At 41.8% G+C, this 19,453-nt stretch overlaps 1 protein-coding gene across 1 annotated transcript in view; it reads right to left on the bottom strand.

Moving 5' to 3' along the window:
- Positions 1 to 797: 797 nt before the first annotated feature.
- LOC126094581 (calumenin) overlaps positions 798 to 19,453 on the bottom strand; it is a 31,095-nt gene continuing 12,439 nt past the window's right edge. Inside the window, exons 4-6 of the mRNA XM_049909046.1 lie at positions 4,286 to 4,479; positions 2,873 to 3,231; positions 798 to 2,771 (exon numbers count right to left, since the gene is read on the bottom strand). Of these exons, the coding sequence (XP_049765003.1) occupies positions 2,583 to 2,771; positions 2,873 to 3,231; positions 4,286 to 4,479 (742 nt within the window). The 3' untranslated portion in view covers positions 798 to 2,582. The remainder of the gene's footprint in view (positions 2,772 to 2,872; positions 3,232 to 4,285; positions 4,480 to 19,453) is intronic.

A 19,453-nucleotide genomic window follows, 5' to 3' on the forward strand; every position in this document is an offset into this window, starting at 1 on the left:
AGTCCTTAGAAAATGTAGTCCATCAACAAAGGAGGTGGCTTACAAAACACTCGTTCGACCTATACTTGAGTATTGCTCATCAGTGTGGGATCCGTACCAGATCGGGTTGACGGAGGAGATAGAGAAGATCCAAAGAAGAGCGGCGCGTTTCGTCACAGGGTTATTTGGTAACCGTGATAGCGTTACGGAGATGTTTAACAAACTCAAGTGGCAGACTCTGCAAGAGAGGCGCTCTGCATCGCGGTGTAGCTTGCTCGCCAGGTTTCGAGAGGGTGCGTTTCTCGATGAGGTATCGAATATATTGCTTCCCCCTACTTATACCTCCCGAGGAGATCACGAATGTAAAATTAGAGAGATTAGAGCGCGCACAGAGGCTTTCAGACAGTCGTTCTTCCCGCGAACCATACGCGACTGGAACAGGAAAGGGAGATAATGACAGTGGCACGTAAAGTGCCCTCCGCCACACACCGTTGGGTGGCTTGCGGAGTATAAATGTAGATGTAGATGTAGAAGCAATATATGGTTGATGAGGTGGTTACTGCTGCAGCAATACTTCGGCTCCAACTTCAAGCTGTAGAGTGGTCCATGCAGACAAACAGGCTCTCCCAGTAAGGTGACATAATGTTGTCACATTGAATGGAGATTATGTTGGAAAACAGAGTTTTTAAGCCAAAAGAATGCTTTCAGATAAAAAAATGTGAGGCATTACTTATTGAATGCCCCTGCATGTAAGCAAGAGGAAGAGGAAAATAGGTAACATTCCACATTTAGAACAGCATTCACACACACAATAAAAATAGTAAGTATTTTCCTGTAATTATATCTGTTACATTAATGGCAGTAATACAGGAAACCTTATTTCCAAATAAAATGAAATTTAAAGCACAAATTATACAATATCTTTAGCACAAGATACATAACATATAAAAAGAGAAATAAAAAAGTAGAAAACAGTAACTAATTAAACTATAAATATATTATACACAGCACCAATATAACATTCATACTTCCTCTTCCATTTTCTCTATTTGTAAGCTTTGGCACAAACATATCTTAACAAATAAATATAAACCTGAAGTTAAAGTTACACAAGATTTTCGTTTAAAAAAGGGATATTTTAAATTGTTGTAATGTTGTACAGAATCAAACACTTATCAGTGGCTAACAAGTGTGAATTTTAAGTAAATGGACAGCTAAACCAGCCTCTCACAAATCTGGTGAAAAATGATCTAAATTATGTAAAGCTGCCACATCAGTAACCTTTACACAAGAGACATGAAATATACTTCACTTTTCACAAAAGTTTACACAGGAGAGCAACAACCAAGTTTGACATTGGCAATGCAGACCAGTCAGTTTGGATTCCAAACATTTTACTTTTACTCTGGCTCTACTTGGAAATATTTAAAGTAATATAACCTTGAGAATGAACCTGCAACTACTGCACTTTTTCCAACAGCGAATCTCATTCCCAGTGTCAACCATTCTCTCACTATAGTAAGTTACCACCTACATCCTTTCCTTAATTGGAAAGGCAATAATTGCACTAAAACAGTAGCCACCAATGTCATGTGAATGCATCCCAATATACTGCCCTTACAAAGTATACAAATGTTAACTTTTTTTAATATTCTATGATTGGTTATCATAAAAAGATTTGATGAGTAATTTTCTGGACAATTTTTGGTTTCTTACATACAATTAAGAGAGACTCACTTTCATATGATAACGAACATATAGTGCAAGAATGATGGATGGCTAAATAAAATAACACACCTGAAGTTGTATTTATGATTTGTAGAGCATTGTTTCATAGCTACCAAACACTAGAGTCATCAGTTCAGTCAATATGATTAACATTATAACAAGCTTTTAAAATGGAAGACAAGGCACTAAGACGAAGTTCAGAATACCTTCATGTAAATGCATGTACTTCTTGTTATTGTTCAGTCACAACATAGTGGAATTTCGTTTGCTACAATCATACTTTCTGCCACAACTTTAGTAACAGTTTCCTTCTGTAAAGGGCTTACAAAATTGTATTTTTTATAAGCAAATAATACACTTACTAACACGAGATTCACCTGTCCTGTAAATAATTTGTTTCAATTTTACAATTTTGTCAACATTATTAGAGAAAGATTTTCCAATTCTTACTTCACAGTATTTTTTCCAGTTTGTAACAATTCACACACCAAATTGAGATTCAAATACAGACATCTTAGGACCTGGTAGCAGTACAGTACAATCTGTACAGCAATTTCTTCTCAACCTGAAATATTTTAAGGCAAGCCTGCACATTAAAAATGAGGTATGCCTTGCAATGATTTTATAATTCACTCAGGAGTACTCAGTAAATGCTGACTTTTAAAGCCTATAAATGTTAATTAAGAAATGAACTATTTTAACTAAGTACTAAACAAATGACTTCTTTCTGAAAAGCACAATTTTTAGTACTTCACAGAACAACACAAATTCCAGGCTCATCCACATATTTGCTTGGTTAGGAAAATACATTTCTGGCAGCATATTCTCATCTAGAAATGTAAATTTTTAAGCTAAAAGCAAATAAGAAATATAAATTAAAATTCATCATGTCTCGCAAGAGCTTCACCAAAATCTGTAGCCTGTGAGCCAACAAATAAATCGTATTTGTTAAGTACTTCTTCTTTGGTCAGTTTTTGGTCTGCATCAGAATCTGACTCATAGATTAGATGTCTTGCTTCAGCTTCTGCATGATCAAAGTCAGGTGGAATTATCCAGTTCTTCACCTATGCAGAAGAAAAAAATTATTTTCATAAAAAAAAAACTTTCCACAGTGTTGTAGAACAAAGCATCACAATTTTTAGCATTAAAAGTAAAGTTCGCAAACCTCTTCCTTGTCCATAAATCCATCTCCATCCTTGTCTCTGTACTGGGAAAATTGTTCTCGTTCATTTTTCACCCATTCTGGCTCCTCTTCTCCTTCTGATCCTCTATACATATCGCCAATGTATTCAGACAAGGAGATCTTTCCATCTTTGTCCTTGTCAATGTCCTCCATTGTTTCAACTACAACAATATCTCTCATATGTCCTGTTTCTTCTGGGTGCAAGAAACCAGTGAACTCTTCCTTTGTAAGAGCACGGTCACCATCTACATCTGCCACATCCCATCTCCTTTGGTCACGACGCAACATGTTTTGGTAGGAGAATCCCTCACCCTCTTTTTCCAACTCTGATGGGTCCATGTCTGAAATGTAGAAGAGACACAATCTAAAACATAACAAAAAATAAGTATATATAACACACACACACACACACACACACACACACACACACACACACACGAGAGAGAGAGCGTGTAAAACTTACAGTTGATGGGATAGGGCAACGTGGTGCAATGGTAAATAACTGAACCCACATTTGTGAAGATGACTGTTTGAATCCCCATCTAGATTTCGATTTCCTTTGATTTCCTTAAATCACTTTTCACAAATGCACAGATGATTGCCAATTTCCTACTCTAGTTCGTGCTCCATCAGTAAAGATATTGTTGCCGACAGGACATAAGAACTTAGCCTTCCTTCCTGCTTTTAATTTGTTGTTGCACAAAATTTTAAACCAAATTCCTTTCTTCAATATTTGTGTGCCATAATACAATATGAGGACAACTTAATTCCATGACAAATAGATTGAGATACAACACACTTCAGACAGAAAACTGAATCATATTCTGTAATGTAACTAACATACACATTCCACAATGTTTACAACAACATTACCAGTTCATTGTCTAACATTTATGACAGAAAAAAACAGGATGCAGCATATGGGAAAAGAATACAAACAACAAACTATCCATTTCTTGCTTACCCCCCCCCCCCCTTTTTTTTAAAAAAAAGAACAAGATTTGAAAATTATAGGCAAGGGATTGTACTGGCAGCTTTGTCACAGCTAGTGTATGATAAGTTTCAGTGTACATCCTAACTTATGACGGGAAATTCAGACCAACCGAAAATAAGTGCTCCGAGTAATCCAATGGTTTTTGCTCCATGAACAGAATGGTAACACTTTCACATAAATGTCAGTTATAGCACACAAAAACTGTTAATTAACAGTTTTATACAGAGCTGTCACACAATCAAATGAATAAAACTGATGTGCCTCCCCACCCCTTTCCCTCCCTATGGGCACATGAAGTAGGTGACTTGTAATCACGGTTTCTAAATAGCTAATGATCATATAAAATTAATGTAGCAGGAATAACGTGCTATACGGTAGCTAAAATTGAAAAAAATGCATACCATCCATAAACCCATAAACCATCTTCTTGTATTCTTCCCATGTAATTTTATCTTTATTGTCTGGATTGTGAGTCTTCCACTGCCGTTCAACATCATCAACAATATATCGCCTCTGAGTGAATTGTATCCATTCCTTAAGTTCTTCTTGAGAGATAAAACCATCCTTATCTTTGTCAATCTTGTCCACTATTAAACTGCAATTAAAAGAAGTACAAAACTGTGAATAATTTAAGTATTATCACAAAAGTATGTATCCACTGTCTTCCAGTGAAAAATTATTAAAAGTACTTGCTCTGAAAAGACAAATGCACAATACCAATGAAGAAACAAAATTTTAAGCATCATGCAAAACATTTTCATTTTTTTTTCCCTGCATCCTGAGACAATGCTGTTAACTGCAATCAGAAGCTTAAATCTGGCGATCACATAATAATACAGAAAACGCTATGTTTCCTTAATTTTTTTGTCTTATCCTTCACTTTCAACAAAGGTGTTAATACTTTTTGTTGAGCAGTAGAAGGTGAAAAGCTTTTACCACTTGGTTACATATTTTCACACTTCATATCAATCACCATCATCAATAATGACAGAAGTTAAGATTTGTTTGTTGTGACATATGGCCCCACTCTGTTCCCTTTAATTTGGCCAATGTGTGATCATTGGTGTATGATGAACTCCCTTCTGATAGCATCAATCATGTTCATGGTCTAGCTGCGTTGACGTTTACGCCAACATTGTGTGAATGAATGGCTAGTAACAGTTTGTGATGCACTGTGTTCAGTGATCTAGAAAGTTTCATAGTTTTGGTCACCATGTTTATCTGGTTATAAGTTTAATGCATTACTTATAGAATGCTATATCCAAAGTAAGAAACAAGCGAGTGAACTGGGTCAAGTTACTGGCTGGCATTATTTCAGAGTAAAAAATAATCCCAAGTATCCTAGCATTGGTTTCTCAAAGACTAAGACAACAGACAATACTGAAGTGATACTTTCTACAGCAGAAGGACAATCCAGCAACAATAGGTATGACAAGATAGATAAAAATGCAGGAATTGTGCCTTGACATGCAAAAAGTGAAAGATACCATACACTGGTCAATAAGAAGCTCCTAAAAGCAGTCTATGAAGCCTCTTACTTTATCACTTGATACTACAGGCAAAGGTTTACTGTTGACAGTTAAAGTAAGGATGAAAGAAATTATTCTGGACCAAATATTTGCAAATAAATTAAAACAAAGTTCCAGTGTCAAATGATAAAGAAAGTAGATGTATCTTGGAAATTAGCACCAGCTCGTGTGTGAAACTTAGAGCAAGAATTAAAGGAGGTTCAAAATTTGCAATTCAGGTAGATGAACTGACAGACAACAAACTTTTTAAGCTGTTGGCATATGTCAGGGATTGTTATGCTGAGGTTGGTCAATTGATTAGGGGAGAAGGGGGCAGGGTGACCAAACAGTGAGGTCACTGGTCCCAAAGTTCAAGTTGATAGAAATTAAGAGAGGAACAACACCTACAGCACAGTCCAGTCAATGGGAAAGGAAAACAAGCAAACAAAGAGCTATAGGGAACACTGCGGTGGCAGGAAGAGCAAAGAACAGGAGGGACGGGGGGAGGGGGAGGAGGGAGGGCTAAGAGCAGGGGATGCTCCAGAGGCACTCTACACACACGACAGGGTGACAGCACCAATGCTGACCCATCTGGATCCTCACACAAAACCATGATCATGACACAGCAGGGAAAATGCCACAAAGAGAAGACACAAAGAAAGAGGGAACAAAATGGCACAAAAGACCAGACGAAACACAGGAAAAAGGGAGGGGGGCACTGGACAGCATGGAGGTAGTGCCAAAGGCCACCAAAACCAACACAAATGCTAATTTCCAATTTCAGTACTTAACTCTAGGAGGACAAAACATTTCATGAAGAGAACCGAATGACACCACACATATATAAAAAGGAATTTGATGTGAAGCCACAATTCATCCTCAGAGGGGTCATGGAGAAAGTAGGTAAGTGGCTCTTGCAAATCCTCTGACATTCCTGATAAATTTAGTAATGAAGAAAGGCATATTCCCAAAATGTTTAAAAAGGAGCAAGGTAGTGGCACTATTTAAAGGAGGGAAGAAAGGAAATCCAGGTAACTGTATACCTATAACAATCCAAACTGTTTTGTCTAAAATAGTAGAAGCAGTTATTAAAGACAGATTTATAACTTCATTGAGAAACAAAACATCTTAAACAAAGCACAACATGGATTTAGAAAGGGGAGATCCATTAAGACTGCAGTGGCAAATTTCATAACACTGAAGCACTGGATCATCACGGAAAAATATCTAGTATATACTTAGGCCTTCCAGAAGCTTTTGATTGTGTCTGTCGTAAAATTCTTAAAGAAAACCTAGACTGCTATGGCATAAAATGAAAAGCTGCAAACATTACGTATGCCAATTAACAACTTTACTAGTATGTAGAGACTCAGTGGAATATTTGGAAAAAGGGAGCCAGTGAGATTCTGGACATGGAAGAACAGTTTATTAGAGAAAATAATTTACTGATCAACAGTAAAAAAAAAACTGTGTGTTCAAAATTGGAAACAAATAACTAAAAGCTCAGAGGAATTTATTCTGAGCATTGGGGACCGAACTGGACTGTAATTGGTTTCTGGAAATAGAAGTAGACAAATTTATAACATGAGAAAACCACACTGATGATATTTGTTCAAAAATAAATATAAATATGTTGGTTGGTTGCTTTAAAGGCAGGAGAAGGGACCAAACTACGAGGTCATCACTCCCTTGTTCCTAATAAAACAGTGCCACAAGTTTGAGAAGAAAACGAACGAAACATATAACACAAAATGGAAAGAAAGGAAAAGCCACTAGAACGAAGGGAAGGCAATGAACAGTAAAAGGAACAAAAAGAGGACAAGAAAACAGAGACACTAGAAAACAGAAGAGAGTAAAATATGAAAGCACTTTACAGTGGCTGGCCAACCTAGAGAATAAAAATGGAAAGACAGCCACTCTGCAACACATTAAAACTTCCACCCCAAAAGCACTAGGGTGGAAGACAGAGGGACATGTGCAAAAACTTACATAGAAGTATAAAACTCACTCTCACAGTAAAACGTAAAACTAAAACTGCTGTGGAGGCATTATCGCCCAACACTGAAGGCATAGTGCACAGAAAGTTAGAAGTCTGCTGCAGAGCAGCTAAAAGTGGGCAGTCCAGCAAGAGGTGGACAACTGTCATCTGAGAGCCGCAGTGACACTGAGGTGGGTCCTCGCACTGGAGTAGGTATCCATGCGTTAGCCACATATGGCCAATGCAGAGCCGGCAGAGGACAACTGATTCCCTTCAAGAGGCCCGCATAGAAGACTTCCACATATTCATAGTCTCCTTAATGACACGTAGTTTATTATGCATGCTGTTATTCCATTCCGTCTCCCAAAGCTGGAAAACCCTGTGGTATAAGACAGAACACAGGTCAGCTTCGGAGATGCCTATCTCCAGAAGTGGTTTCCGCGTCGCCTGTTTGGCCAGCCTGTCGGCAAATTCGTTGCCGGGGATTCCGGTGTGTCCTGGCGTCCACACAAACACCACAGAGCAGCGGGACTGTTCCAGGGCATAGATGGACTCCTGAATGGATGCTACCAGAGGTTGGTGAGGCTAGCACTGGTCGATAGCTTGTAGGCTGCTCGATAAGTCAGTACACAGGAGAAATGACTCACTAGGGTATGAGTGCATGTACTCAAGAGCATAAGATATGGCCGCCAGCTCTGCAGTGAAACCATTGCAGCCAATTGGCAAGGAGTGTTGCTCAAAATGTCCTCCATGAACATATGCAAAGCCTACGTGACCATCAGCCATTATGCCTTTGGTGTAAACCACTTCAGAGCCCCAGAACATGTCAAGAATCAAGAGAAACTGACAGCGGAGAGAGGCGAGGTTAACGAAGTTCTTAGGGCCATGCAAAAGTTCCAGACGAAGCTGCGGCCAAGGTGTACAGCATGGAAGCGTACGTGAACGGACCGCAAGTAGAGGTGGTAAAGGGAAGGACTCCAGTTCAGAGAGAAGGGGCCGCACGCAAACCGCAATGGTTAGCCCCCATCTGGGCCCCAGATGCAGGAGATTGACTGCCATGGGCGGGAAAAGCAGATGGTTATTCGGATGCGCAGGGGAACTATGCATCTGTGCTGTGTAACTGGCGAGCAGTTGCGCATGTCTGATCTGTAGTGGAGGGACGCCAGCCTGCACCATTACGCTGGTCACCAGACTCGTCCTAAAAGCTCCTGTCGCCAATTGAACCCCACAGTGGTGCACAGGATCTGCAATGCTGAAGGTGCTGCCAAACCATAAACCACACTCCCATAGTCAATTCGGGATTGGACAAGGGCTCTGTAGAGCTGCAGCAGCGTGCAACGATCTGCACCCCAATTGGTGCTGCTCAGGCAACAGAGGGCATTGAGGTACTACCAACACTTCTGCTTAAGCTGATGAAGACGAGGGAGCCAAGTCAATCGAATGTTGAAAACCAGTCCTAGGAATTTATATGTCTCCACTACAGAGAGTGAATCATCATTAAGGTAAAGTGTGGGTTCTGGATGAACTGTGTGACGCCGACAAAAGTGCATGACACACAACTTTGCGGCTGAAAACTAGAAGCCGTGGGCTAGAGCCCATGACTGCACCTTGTGGATGGCTCCAAGGAGGCTCCGTTCAGCAATAACAGTACTGGAGCAGCAGTACGAAATGCAGAAGTCGTCTGCATACAGAGAAGGTGAGATATGCTGCTGCTAGACCGTTAATGGCCACTAAAAATAGAGAGACACTCAATACAGAGCCCTGCGGGACTCCATTCTCCTAGATATGGGTGGAACTATGGGAGTCACCAACTTGGACACGGGAATTACGGAGCGGCAGGAAGTTTTGGATAAAAATCAGAAGTGGTCCCTGGAGACCCGACTCATACAATGTGGCAAGGATATGACATCGCCAAGTCGTGTCGTATGCTTTACGTAAGCCAAAAAAAAGCAGCAATCAGGTGTTGCTGTCTGGAAAAGGCTGTTCGGATGGCAGACTCGATGGTCACAAGATTATCATTGGTAGAGCGACCCTGGCGGAAGCCGCCCTGACATGGAGCCCCAAGTCACATGACTCCAGGGCCGAACCCAACTGCCGACATACCCATACATTCCAGCAGCTTATGGAGAACGTTAGTGAGGCTGATGGGCCGATAGCTATCCACATCAAGTGGGTTTTTACCGGGTTTGAGCACTGGAATGATGGCGCTCTCCCGCCATTGCGATGGAAAGATGCCATCGCACCAGATCCAGTTGAAGATGACGAGATGATGTCACTTATAGTCAGATGAGAGATGTTTTATCATCTGGCTGTGGATGCGATCAGGCCCAGGAGCTGTGTCGGGGCAATGTGCAAGGGCACTGAGCAGCTCCCACTCTGTAAATGGGACATTATATGATTCACTGCACTGTGTGGTGAATGAGAGGGCGTTCTGTTCCAGCCGCCGCCTGAGTGTGCGAAAGGCTGGGGGATAATTCTCCGACACAGACTCGAGCAAAATGCTCGGCAATCGCGTTTGTGTTGGTACATAACTCGCCATTTATGGTAACACCGGGGGCAGCTATTGGGGCCTGGTACCCGAAAAGACGTTTGATCTTTGCCCAGACTTGGGAAGGTGACGTGTGGCACCTAATGGTGGAGATGTATCTCTCCCAACACTCCTCCTTACGTTGTCTGATGAGGTAGTGAGCACGGGCACGGAGCTGTTTACAGGCTATGAGGTGCTCCAGGAAAGGGTGCCGGTTATGCCGCTGTAGAGCTCGCCGACACTCCTTAATTGCTTCAGCAACTTCCGGCGACCACCAAGGGACTGCCTTACGCCTTGGGCACCCTAACGAGAGAGGGATCGCATTTTCTGCAGCAGAAACAACTGTGCTAGTCACTTGCTCAACCATCACATCGATGTTACTGTGTGGGGGAGATTCAGCGGTGACAGTAGAGGTGAAAGTTCCCCAGTCCACCTCGTTCAAAGCCCATCTGGGCAGACGTCCGTGTGCCTGACACTGGAGCAGTGACAGGTTGTCATGTGCTCTCCAGTGGATAGGTGGGAGAAGTCCTGGGCTGCAAACTGATAAAGCAAATGGCCGAGTAACTACCATGAGTCACACTGAAACATGTGGCGGCCCCAGTATTTAAGAGGCAGAGGTTGAATAGCGTCAGTTAAGTTTAGACATCTCTGCCTTGGCCCATAAGCATGGTATCACCCCACAAGAGGTTATGGGCATTAAAATCTCCCAGAAGTAGGAAAGGTTTAGGGAGTTGATCAATCAGTGCAGCTAATGCATTCAGGAGTACTGCACCATCTGGAGGAAGATACACATTAAAGACAGTTATTTCCTGTGTCATTCTTATTCTGACAGCCACAGCTTCAAGAGGGGTTTGAAGGGGCACATGTTCAATACAGACAGTGTTTAGGACATAAACACAAACTCCACCTGACACTCTATTATAGTTGCTACAGTTCCTGTAATATCCCTTATAGCTGCGGAGGGCAGGGGTCCGCACTGCTGGGAATCAGGTTTCCTGGAGGGCAATGCAGATAGCAGGTGTAAAGCTTGACAGTTGCTGTAGCTCAGCCAGGCGGTGGAAAAAACCACTGCAATTCCACTGGAGGATCACATCGTGAGACTGGGAAGGTATGGAACATTCAATGAGGCAGTTTACACCTCAGTCACCTGCTGCCACTGATTTATTGCCTGAGCAATCTATATCCATTGTGTCTTGAGGGTCTGGCGAGATCTAGGGCGTCAGCGGATGCCAAAATCTCCACCCCATCCTCAGCCGCAGAGCTTGTAGGTAGTGGTGGTGTGGGTGCCACCGCAATTTCCTTGGTCTTAGGGATTTTCTTTTTGGATTTCTCTCGCTGCTCCTTGGGTTTCCCTGGCTGCGAGGACTTCACTGGCTCAGTCTCCAGGACTGAAGATGAGCATGAAGCCATATGACTAGCTGCTTTTGAGCTCTTCAGCCACTGGCGAATGTCATGTTTCCCACTAGAAGAAACCTGGGAAGGGAGTGACCCAAGGGACCCCTTCCTAGCGAGAGAAGCCAAAGACGACTTACGCTTCTCTGGCTTAGAAGTGGGGACGGATGTCCCCGATGGTTGGGGGGTGGGGGGTGGGGGGAGGTGTTGCTCCCTAAGTAGGTGGTGCAGGAGCAACAGGGAGGGAAATGCCCCCCACCATCAAGAGGGCAGGTGTAGTCTTCCGGCTCTGAGAGGTGGCCTGGGTTGGCAGAGCTGATGGTGCCACAACTGTTGTAGCAGCAGCTTAAGACAAGCTGATGGCGCCACAACTGTTGTAGCAGCAGCTTAAGACAATGTCATAAGCACAGGATGCAGGCATTCAGATTTTCTCTTAGCCTCGGTGTAGGTCAGTCTGTCCAGGGTCTTGTACTCCATTATTTTCCTTTCTTTCTGGAGAATCCTGCAGTCAGGCGAGCAAGGCAAATGGTGCTCTCCACAATTGACACAGGTGAGAGGTGGGGCACATGAAGTATTTGGATGTGATGGGCATCTGCAATCTCGGCATGTGACACTGGAAGTACAGCAGGAAGACATATGGCCGAACTTCTAGCACTTAAAGCACCGAATCGAGGGAGGGATATAGGGCTTTACATCACACCGGTAGACCATCACCTTGACCTTCTTGGGCAATGTATCACCCTCTAAGGCCAAGATGAAGGCACCGGTGGCAACCTGATTATCCTTCGGACCCCGGTGGACACACCGGACCAAATGTACACCTCGCCGCTGGAAACTGGCGCACAGCTCATCGTCGGACTGTAAAACGAGGTCTCTATGAAAAATGATACCCTAGACCATATTTAAGCTCTTACGGGGCGTGATGGTTACAGAAACAACCCACAGCTTGTCACAATCGAGTAACTCCCATGACTGGGCATAGGATGCTGTTTTGATCAAGGCTGACCCAGATCTCATTTTGGACAAGTCCTCCACCTCTCTGAACTTGTCCTCTAAATGCTCAACAAAAAACTGAGGCTTCATCGCCATGAAACATTCCCCATCAGCTCTCGAACATACACGGTACCGGGGCGAATAAGATCCGCTGCCATCCTTAGCCTGACGTTCCTCACATGGTGTGCCCAGGGAGGGGAATGATTTGGGGTCATACTTCCGTGCACTGAATTGAGCTCGTGATCGCTTAGAGACTGCTGGTGTTTCAACACCAGCAAGAGATGATGGACTAGGCTTCATCGCATGTCATCTGCCCTGATGCCACCCACTCCAACCAGGGGCCCTCCCCACAGGCGCCAACCAGCCGCAGCGACGGCTACCTGCCGGGAGTCCCGATGCCCCAGGGGGATGGGCATCGACCCCTTGGCATATGTCGGGAGTTAATGGTGCAGGCATCAGCAGAGCGATCCCTGTGTGGTCAGGGGGGCTACAACCAACAGGGTACATGGCGGCCCCACCACAATGGACTGGCTATCGTGCTGGATATTAGGTGCAAAGAAGTCCATGGTCATCGTCAACACAGAAATCGACACTGCATAGTGCATGCGCGAAAATGCACCCATGAAGGTTTCCTCGCCCAAGAGATGGAGAATGGGCAGGACTGCAATGCGACAATGAGAAAGTGGGCTAAAGATCTCAATGCACGATGGACATGACACACATTGTAAGGCGCCCTTCCCCAATTGGCTCACTCTTCGGGAAAATTTTGAAGAATGGAGGTCAAACCTTACAGGGGACCATCACATAAAGGCCGAAACGTGTGAAACTCCATTTAGTTGCCTCATACGACAGGCAGGAATACCTCGGTCCTATTCCAGCTCCCGGACCCACAGAGGGATATAAATATGTTCTCATTGAAAAGAATGTGCTATGCAGTGGGCACAGAAACTGTGATGAAAATATAGAAGTATCTCCCCGCACATACTGTACTGTATACCATACGGGGAGGAGCAGTACACACACACATTTAGAGAATCTTAAAACTTCAAAAGAAAGCCATCAGATGCCTAGCTGCACTAACACCATTGAAATCCTGCAAAAACAAATTCAAAGAATTTGGAATAATAACTGTGCCAAGTTACACAGCATCTCTAAACAGACAAGAGGAGGCCACAACGTTGGGAACACGGACTTACTTCAAACTTTGTACACTGTTAGCGGGCCATTAAAACAACAATGTGCAAGTAGTAAGGTGCACTACTCTTGGAATTCTGAGAAAATTGGAAGAAAAGTTTTACACATCTGTTATGTAACTGATGTATCTGAGCAAAGGAGCTAGTCGTAGGAAGTCATCATGATCAAGCAGTTAGCATTCACACGTTGCAAACTAGTCTTGGAGGAGGCGGCACTTCGAATCCTCACACTGCTGGATTTTTTAATTGATATTTTTTCATTACTGGTCACATTATTTAATTTATATGACATTTGAGAGGTAATATAATGAAAAAAGAACATGTGAATTTTGATGAAGTAGTGAATTTCACATGTTATTTGACTATTTGCTCTTTGTAACTAAATTTTCAAGGACTTGGGACAGGATTGGAAAGCCCAAGTCAAACATCGATAAATAATTATGTGAATGATGTTATTGACAATCAGTAATATACTAAGTCACAATGTGCCAGACCACAAGAGTAATGTACAATTACTTGGGCTGTGCTCTACGCATCACACGTTTCAGGATGATATTTGTCATATGGAAATATAAAACATAAATTAAAACTACATGTGAATACATGTGTTTTTTTATTATATTCTCTCTCAAAAGTCATATAAATTAAATAATAGAAATGTTGATAACAAAAGTACATGGAAGTAGGATTCAAACCACTGCCTCCTCCACAACCCATTTGCAATGTGCGAACGCTAACTGCTTGACCACAATGACCTCTTACAACCGGCCCCTTCACATAGGTTCACTTGTTACATAACAGGCACATAAAACTTCTCCTACAATTTTCTCAGAACTGTCAGAACAGTGCACCTTACAATTTGCACATTATGTTGTTTTAACGGCCTACTAAAGGCATACAAAGCTAGAAATAAATCTGTGATTCCAACATTGTTGCATCCCCTTAAGACATATACATGACCACAACACAAGAAATAGAGATAACTACCTTATCTGCAGCAAAAGCTAGAAAATGATAAATAGGGGACCTATAAATGCACAAAGCTTATTTTATAACGGACTGTAACTTAACATAAAGAGCATAAAGGAAGTGAGCACCTCCAAAAGGAAACCAAAGGAACATCTCATCTCTGGATATCGGTACACGGTAAGAAATACCTGCAGGCACATCCATAGCACAAACGTAAAGTTGAATATGGAGTAAAACAGTTTCTTTTTCACGTGGAAACAAATTTCCTGAAAGAAGGAAAATGGAAAACGAAGTGTAGTGCTGAAATTACAGAAGAGAACGTACAAAGCATTTGCAGATATGTTGTTGTTGTTGTTGTGGTCTTCAGTCCTGAGACTGGTTTGATGCAGCTCTCCATGCTACTCTATCCTGTGCAAGCTTCGTCATCTCCCAGTACCTACTGCAACCTACATCCTTCTGAATCTGTTCAGTGTATTCATCTCTTGGTCTCCCTCTACGATTTTTACCCTCCACGCTGCCCTCCAATACTAAATTGATGATCCCTTGATGCCTCAGAACATGTCCTACCAACCGATCCCTTCTTCTAGTTAAGTTGTGCCACAAACTTCTCTTCTCCCCAATCCTATTCAATACCTCCTCATTAGTTATATGATCTACCCATCTAATCTTCAGCATTCCTCTGTAGCACCACATTTCGAAAGCTTCTATTCTCTTCTTGTCCAAACTAGTTATCGTCCATGTTTCACTTCCATACATGGCTACGCTCCATACAAATACTTTCAGAAACGACTTCCTGACACTTAAATCAATACTCGATGTTAACAAATTTCTCTTCTTCAGAAACGCTTTCCTTGCCATTGCCAGTCTACATTTTATATCCTCTCTACTTCGACTATCATCAGTTATTTTGCTCCCCAAATAGCAAAAGTCCTTTACTACTTTAAGTGTCTCATTTCCTAATCTAACTCCCTCAGCATCACCCAACTTAATTCAACTAAATTCCATTATCCTCGTTTTGCTTTTGTTGATGTTCATCTTATACCCTCCTTTCATGACACTGTCCATTCCGTTCAACTGCTCTTCCAGCTCCTTTCCTGTTTCTGACACAATTACAATATCATCGGCGAACCTCAAAGTTTTTATTTCTTCTCCATGGATTTTAATACCTACTCTGAATTTTTCTTTTGTTTCCTTCACTGCTTGTTCAATACACAGATTGAATAACATCGGGGATACGCTACAACCCTGTCTCACTCCCTTCCCAACCATTGCTTCCCTTTCGTGCCTCTAGACTCTTATAACTGCCATCTGGTTTCTGTACAAATTATAAATAGCCTTTCACTCCCTGTATTTTACCCCTGCCACCTTCAGAATTTGAAATAGTGTATTCCAGTCAACATTGTCAAAAGCTTTCTCTAAGTCTACAAATGCTAGAAACGTAGGTTTGCCTTTCCTTAATCTAGAATCTAAGATAAGTTGTAGGGTCAGTATTGCCTCACGTGTTCCAACATTTCTACAGAATCCAAACTGATCTTCCCCGAGGTAAGTTTCTACCAGTTTTTCCATTCGTTTGTAGAGAATACGCGTTAGTATTTTGCATCCGTGACTTAATAAACTGATTGTTCGGTAATTTTCATATCTGTCATCTGGAATTATTATATTCTTCTTGAAGTCTGAGGGAATTTTGCCTGTCTCATACATCTTGCTCACCAGATGGTAGAGTTTTGTCAGGACTGGCTCTCCCAAGGCCATCAGTAGTTCTAATGGAATGTTGTCTACTCCCAGGGCCTTGTTTTGACTCAGGTCTTTCAGTGCTCTGTCAAACTCTTCACGCAGTATCGTATCTCCCATTACATCTCCATCTACATCCTCTTCCATTTTCATAATATTGTCCTCAAGTGCATTGCCCTCGTATAGGCCCTCTATATACTACCTCCACCTTTCTGCTTTCCCTTCTTTGCTTAGAACTGGGTTTCCATCTGAGCTCTTGATATTCATACAAGTGGTTCTCTGTTCTCCAAAGGTCTCTTTAATTTTCCTGTAGGCAGTATCTATCTTACCCCTAGTGAGAGAACCCTATACATCCTTACATTTGTCCTCTAGCCATCCCTGCTTAGTCATTTTACACTTCCTGTCGATCTGGTTTTTGAGACGTTTGTATTCCCTTTTGCCAGCTTCATTTACTGCATTTTTATATTTTCTCCTTTTATCAATTAAATTCAGTATTTCTTCTGTTACCCCAGGATTTCTACTAGCCCTCGTCTTTTTACCTACTAGGTCCTCTGCTGCCTTCACTACTTCATCTCTCAAAGCTACCCATTCTTCTTCTACTGTATTTCTTTCCCCCATTCCTGTCAATTGTTCCCTTATGCTCTCCCTGAAACTCTGTACAACCTCTGGTTCTTTCAGTTTATCCAGGTCCCATCTCCTTAAATTCCCACCTTTTTGCAGTTTCTTCAGTTTTAATCTACAGTTCATAACCAATAGATTGTGGTCAGAGTCCACATCTGACCCCAGAAAAGTCTTACAATTTAAAACCTGGTTCCTAAATCTCTGTCTTACCATTATGTAATCTATCTGAAACCTGTCAGTATCTCCAGGCTTCTTCCATGTATACAACCTTCTTTTATGATTCTTGAACCAAGTGTTACCTATGATTAAGTTGTGCTCTGTGCAAAATTGTATCAGGCAGCTTCCTCTTTCATTTCTTAGCCCCAATCCATATTCACCTACTACTTTTCCTTCTCTCCCTTTTCCTACTACCGAATTCCAGTCACCCATGACTATTAAATTTTCGTCTCCCTTCACTATCTGAATAATTTCTTTTATTTCATCATACATTTCTTTAATTACTTCGTCATCTGCAGAGCTAGTTGGCATATAAACTTGTACTACTGTAGTAGGCGTGGGCTTCGTGTCTATCTTGGCCACAATAATGCGTTCACTATGCTGTTTGTAGTAGCTTACCTGCATCCCTATTGTTTTATTCATTATTAAAACTTCATACCATGAAGATTAGCATCTCCAAAACGAAAGTAATGTCAGTGGGAAAGAAATATAAACGGATTGAGTGCCAAATAGGAGGAACAAAGTTAGAACAGGTGGACGGTTTCAAGTACTTAGGATGCATATTCTCACGGGATGGCAACATAGTGAAAGAACTGGAAGCGAGGTGTAGCAAAGCTAATGCAGTGAGCGCTCAGCTACGATCTACTCTCTTCTGCAAGAAGGAAGTCAGTACCAAGACTAAGTTACCTGTGCACCGTTCAATCTTTCGACCAACTTTGTTGTATGGGAGCGAAAGCTGGGTGGATTCAGGTTACCTTATCAACAAGGTTGAGGTTACGGATATGAAAGTAGCTAGGATGATTGCAGGTACTAGTAGATGGGAACAATGGCAGGAGGGTGTCCACAATGAGGAAATCAAAGAAAAACTGGGAATGAACTCTATAGATGTAGCAGTCAGGGCGAACAGGCTTAGATGGTGGGGTCATGTTACACGCATGAGAGAAGCAAGGTTACCCAAGAGACTCATGGATTCAGCAGTAGAGGGTAGGAGGAGTCGGGGCAGACCGAGGAGAAGGTACCTGGATTCAGTTAAGAATGATTTTGAAGTAATAGGTTTAACATCAGAAGAGGCACCAATGTTAGCACTGAATAGGGGATCATGGAGGAACTGTATAAGGGGGGCTATGCTCCAGACTGAACGCTGAAAGGCATAATCAGTCTTAAATGATGATGATGATGATGATGATGAAGATGATGATTATTAAACCTACTCCTGCATTACCCCTATTTGATTTTGTATTTATAGCCCTGTATTCACCTGACCAAAAGTCTTGTTCCTCCTGCCACCGAACTTCACTAATTACCACTATATCCAACTTTAACCTATCCATTTCCCTTTTTAAATTTTCTAACCTACCTGCCCGATTAAGGGATCTGACATTCCAAACTCCGATCCGTAGAACGCCAGCTTTCTTTCTCCTGATAAAGACGTCTTCTTGAGTAGTCCCCGCCCTGAGATCCAAATGGGGGACTATTTTACCTCCGGAATATTTTACCCAAGAAGACGCCATCATCATTTAATGATACAGTAAAACTGCAGGCAGATATGATTTAAATGTTTTTCACTATGTGTTTATGTCCAAACATTTTCTGCAAGACAGTCACTGTATTAGCATTTTCAGCAGTATAGCACAGACATATAGCTTTGTAGTCTCTGCTTGTACGCAGGAGTGTTGCATGAATTTACGTAAGCTATTAATATATTTCATCATTGGGTGTTAGTACTGATTCTCTATAAAGCATTATTACAAAGAAAATCTATTTTGCGCGTCAACAAAAAATTTATAAAAAATTTGTTTTATTTTGCATAAAACTGTAAACATGACATGTCTAGTATCATTGAAAAATATGATCTATGGACAAATGTATAAATAAATAAGCTATTACATGCACATTCAACATTCTACAACTCACCCTGACACACACACACACACACACACACACACACACACACACAAAAGGAATATTTTTGTGCTTGCTGTAGATCATGGCCATGCAAACAAACTTGTTATTCAGACTATGCCAGGTATTTCCATGTAGTCTCTACCATAAATTAAGAAGACTTCACCTGAATGTTCGTAAAACCATATAACACACAAAATTTAACACCATATGCAAATGTAATGATACTGTACCTATTTATATCAATGAAAAGATTAGAAACCATTCACCCAGCACTCAAACAGCAGTTAATGTTGCCCAAAAAATGCGGTTCGTTAGAAATCAAATCCCTTTGCTCTACAAAATAAAGAGCTAAATTACGAGTTATACAGAACGCATTTGCAACTTACAAACTCCATTAATAATACAACAGTTTTCTCCCATCTGGTCAGCAAGGTCGAAAGTCAGACAAAAACCACTGTACAAAGAATGGAAACAGTGCATAGAAGAAAGGTTAGTCAATTCAAAGAATTCCAGTAACACAATAACTCTAAACACAA

Source organism: Schistocerca cancellata, chromosome 8 (assembly GCF_023864275.1).
Source record: "Schistocerca cancellata isolate TAMUIC-IGC-003103 chromosome 8, iqSchCanc2.1, whole genome shotgun sequence".
Taxonomy (NCBI): domain Eukaryota; kingdom Metazoa; phylum Arthropoda; class Insecta; order Orthoptera; family Acrididae; genus Schistocerca; species Schistocerca cancellata.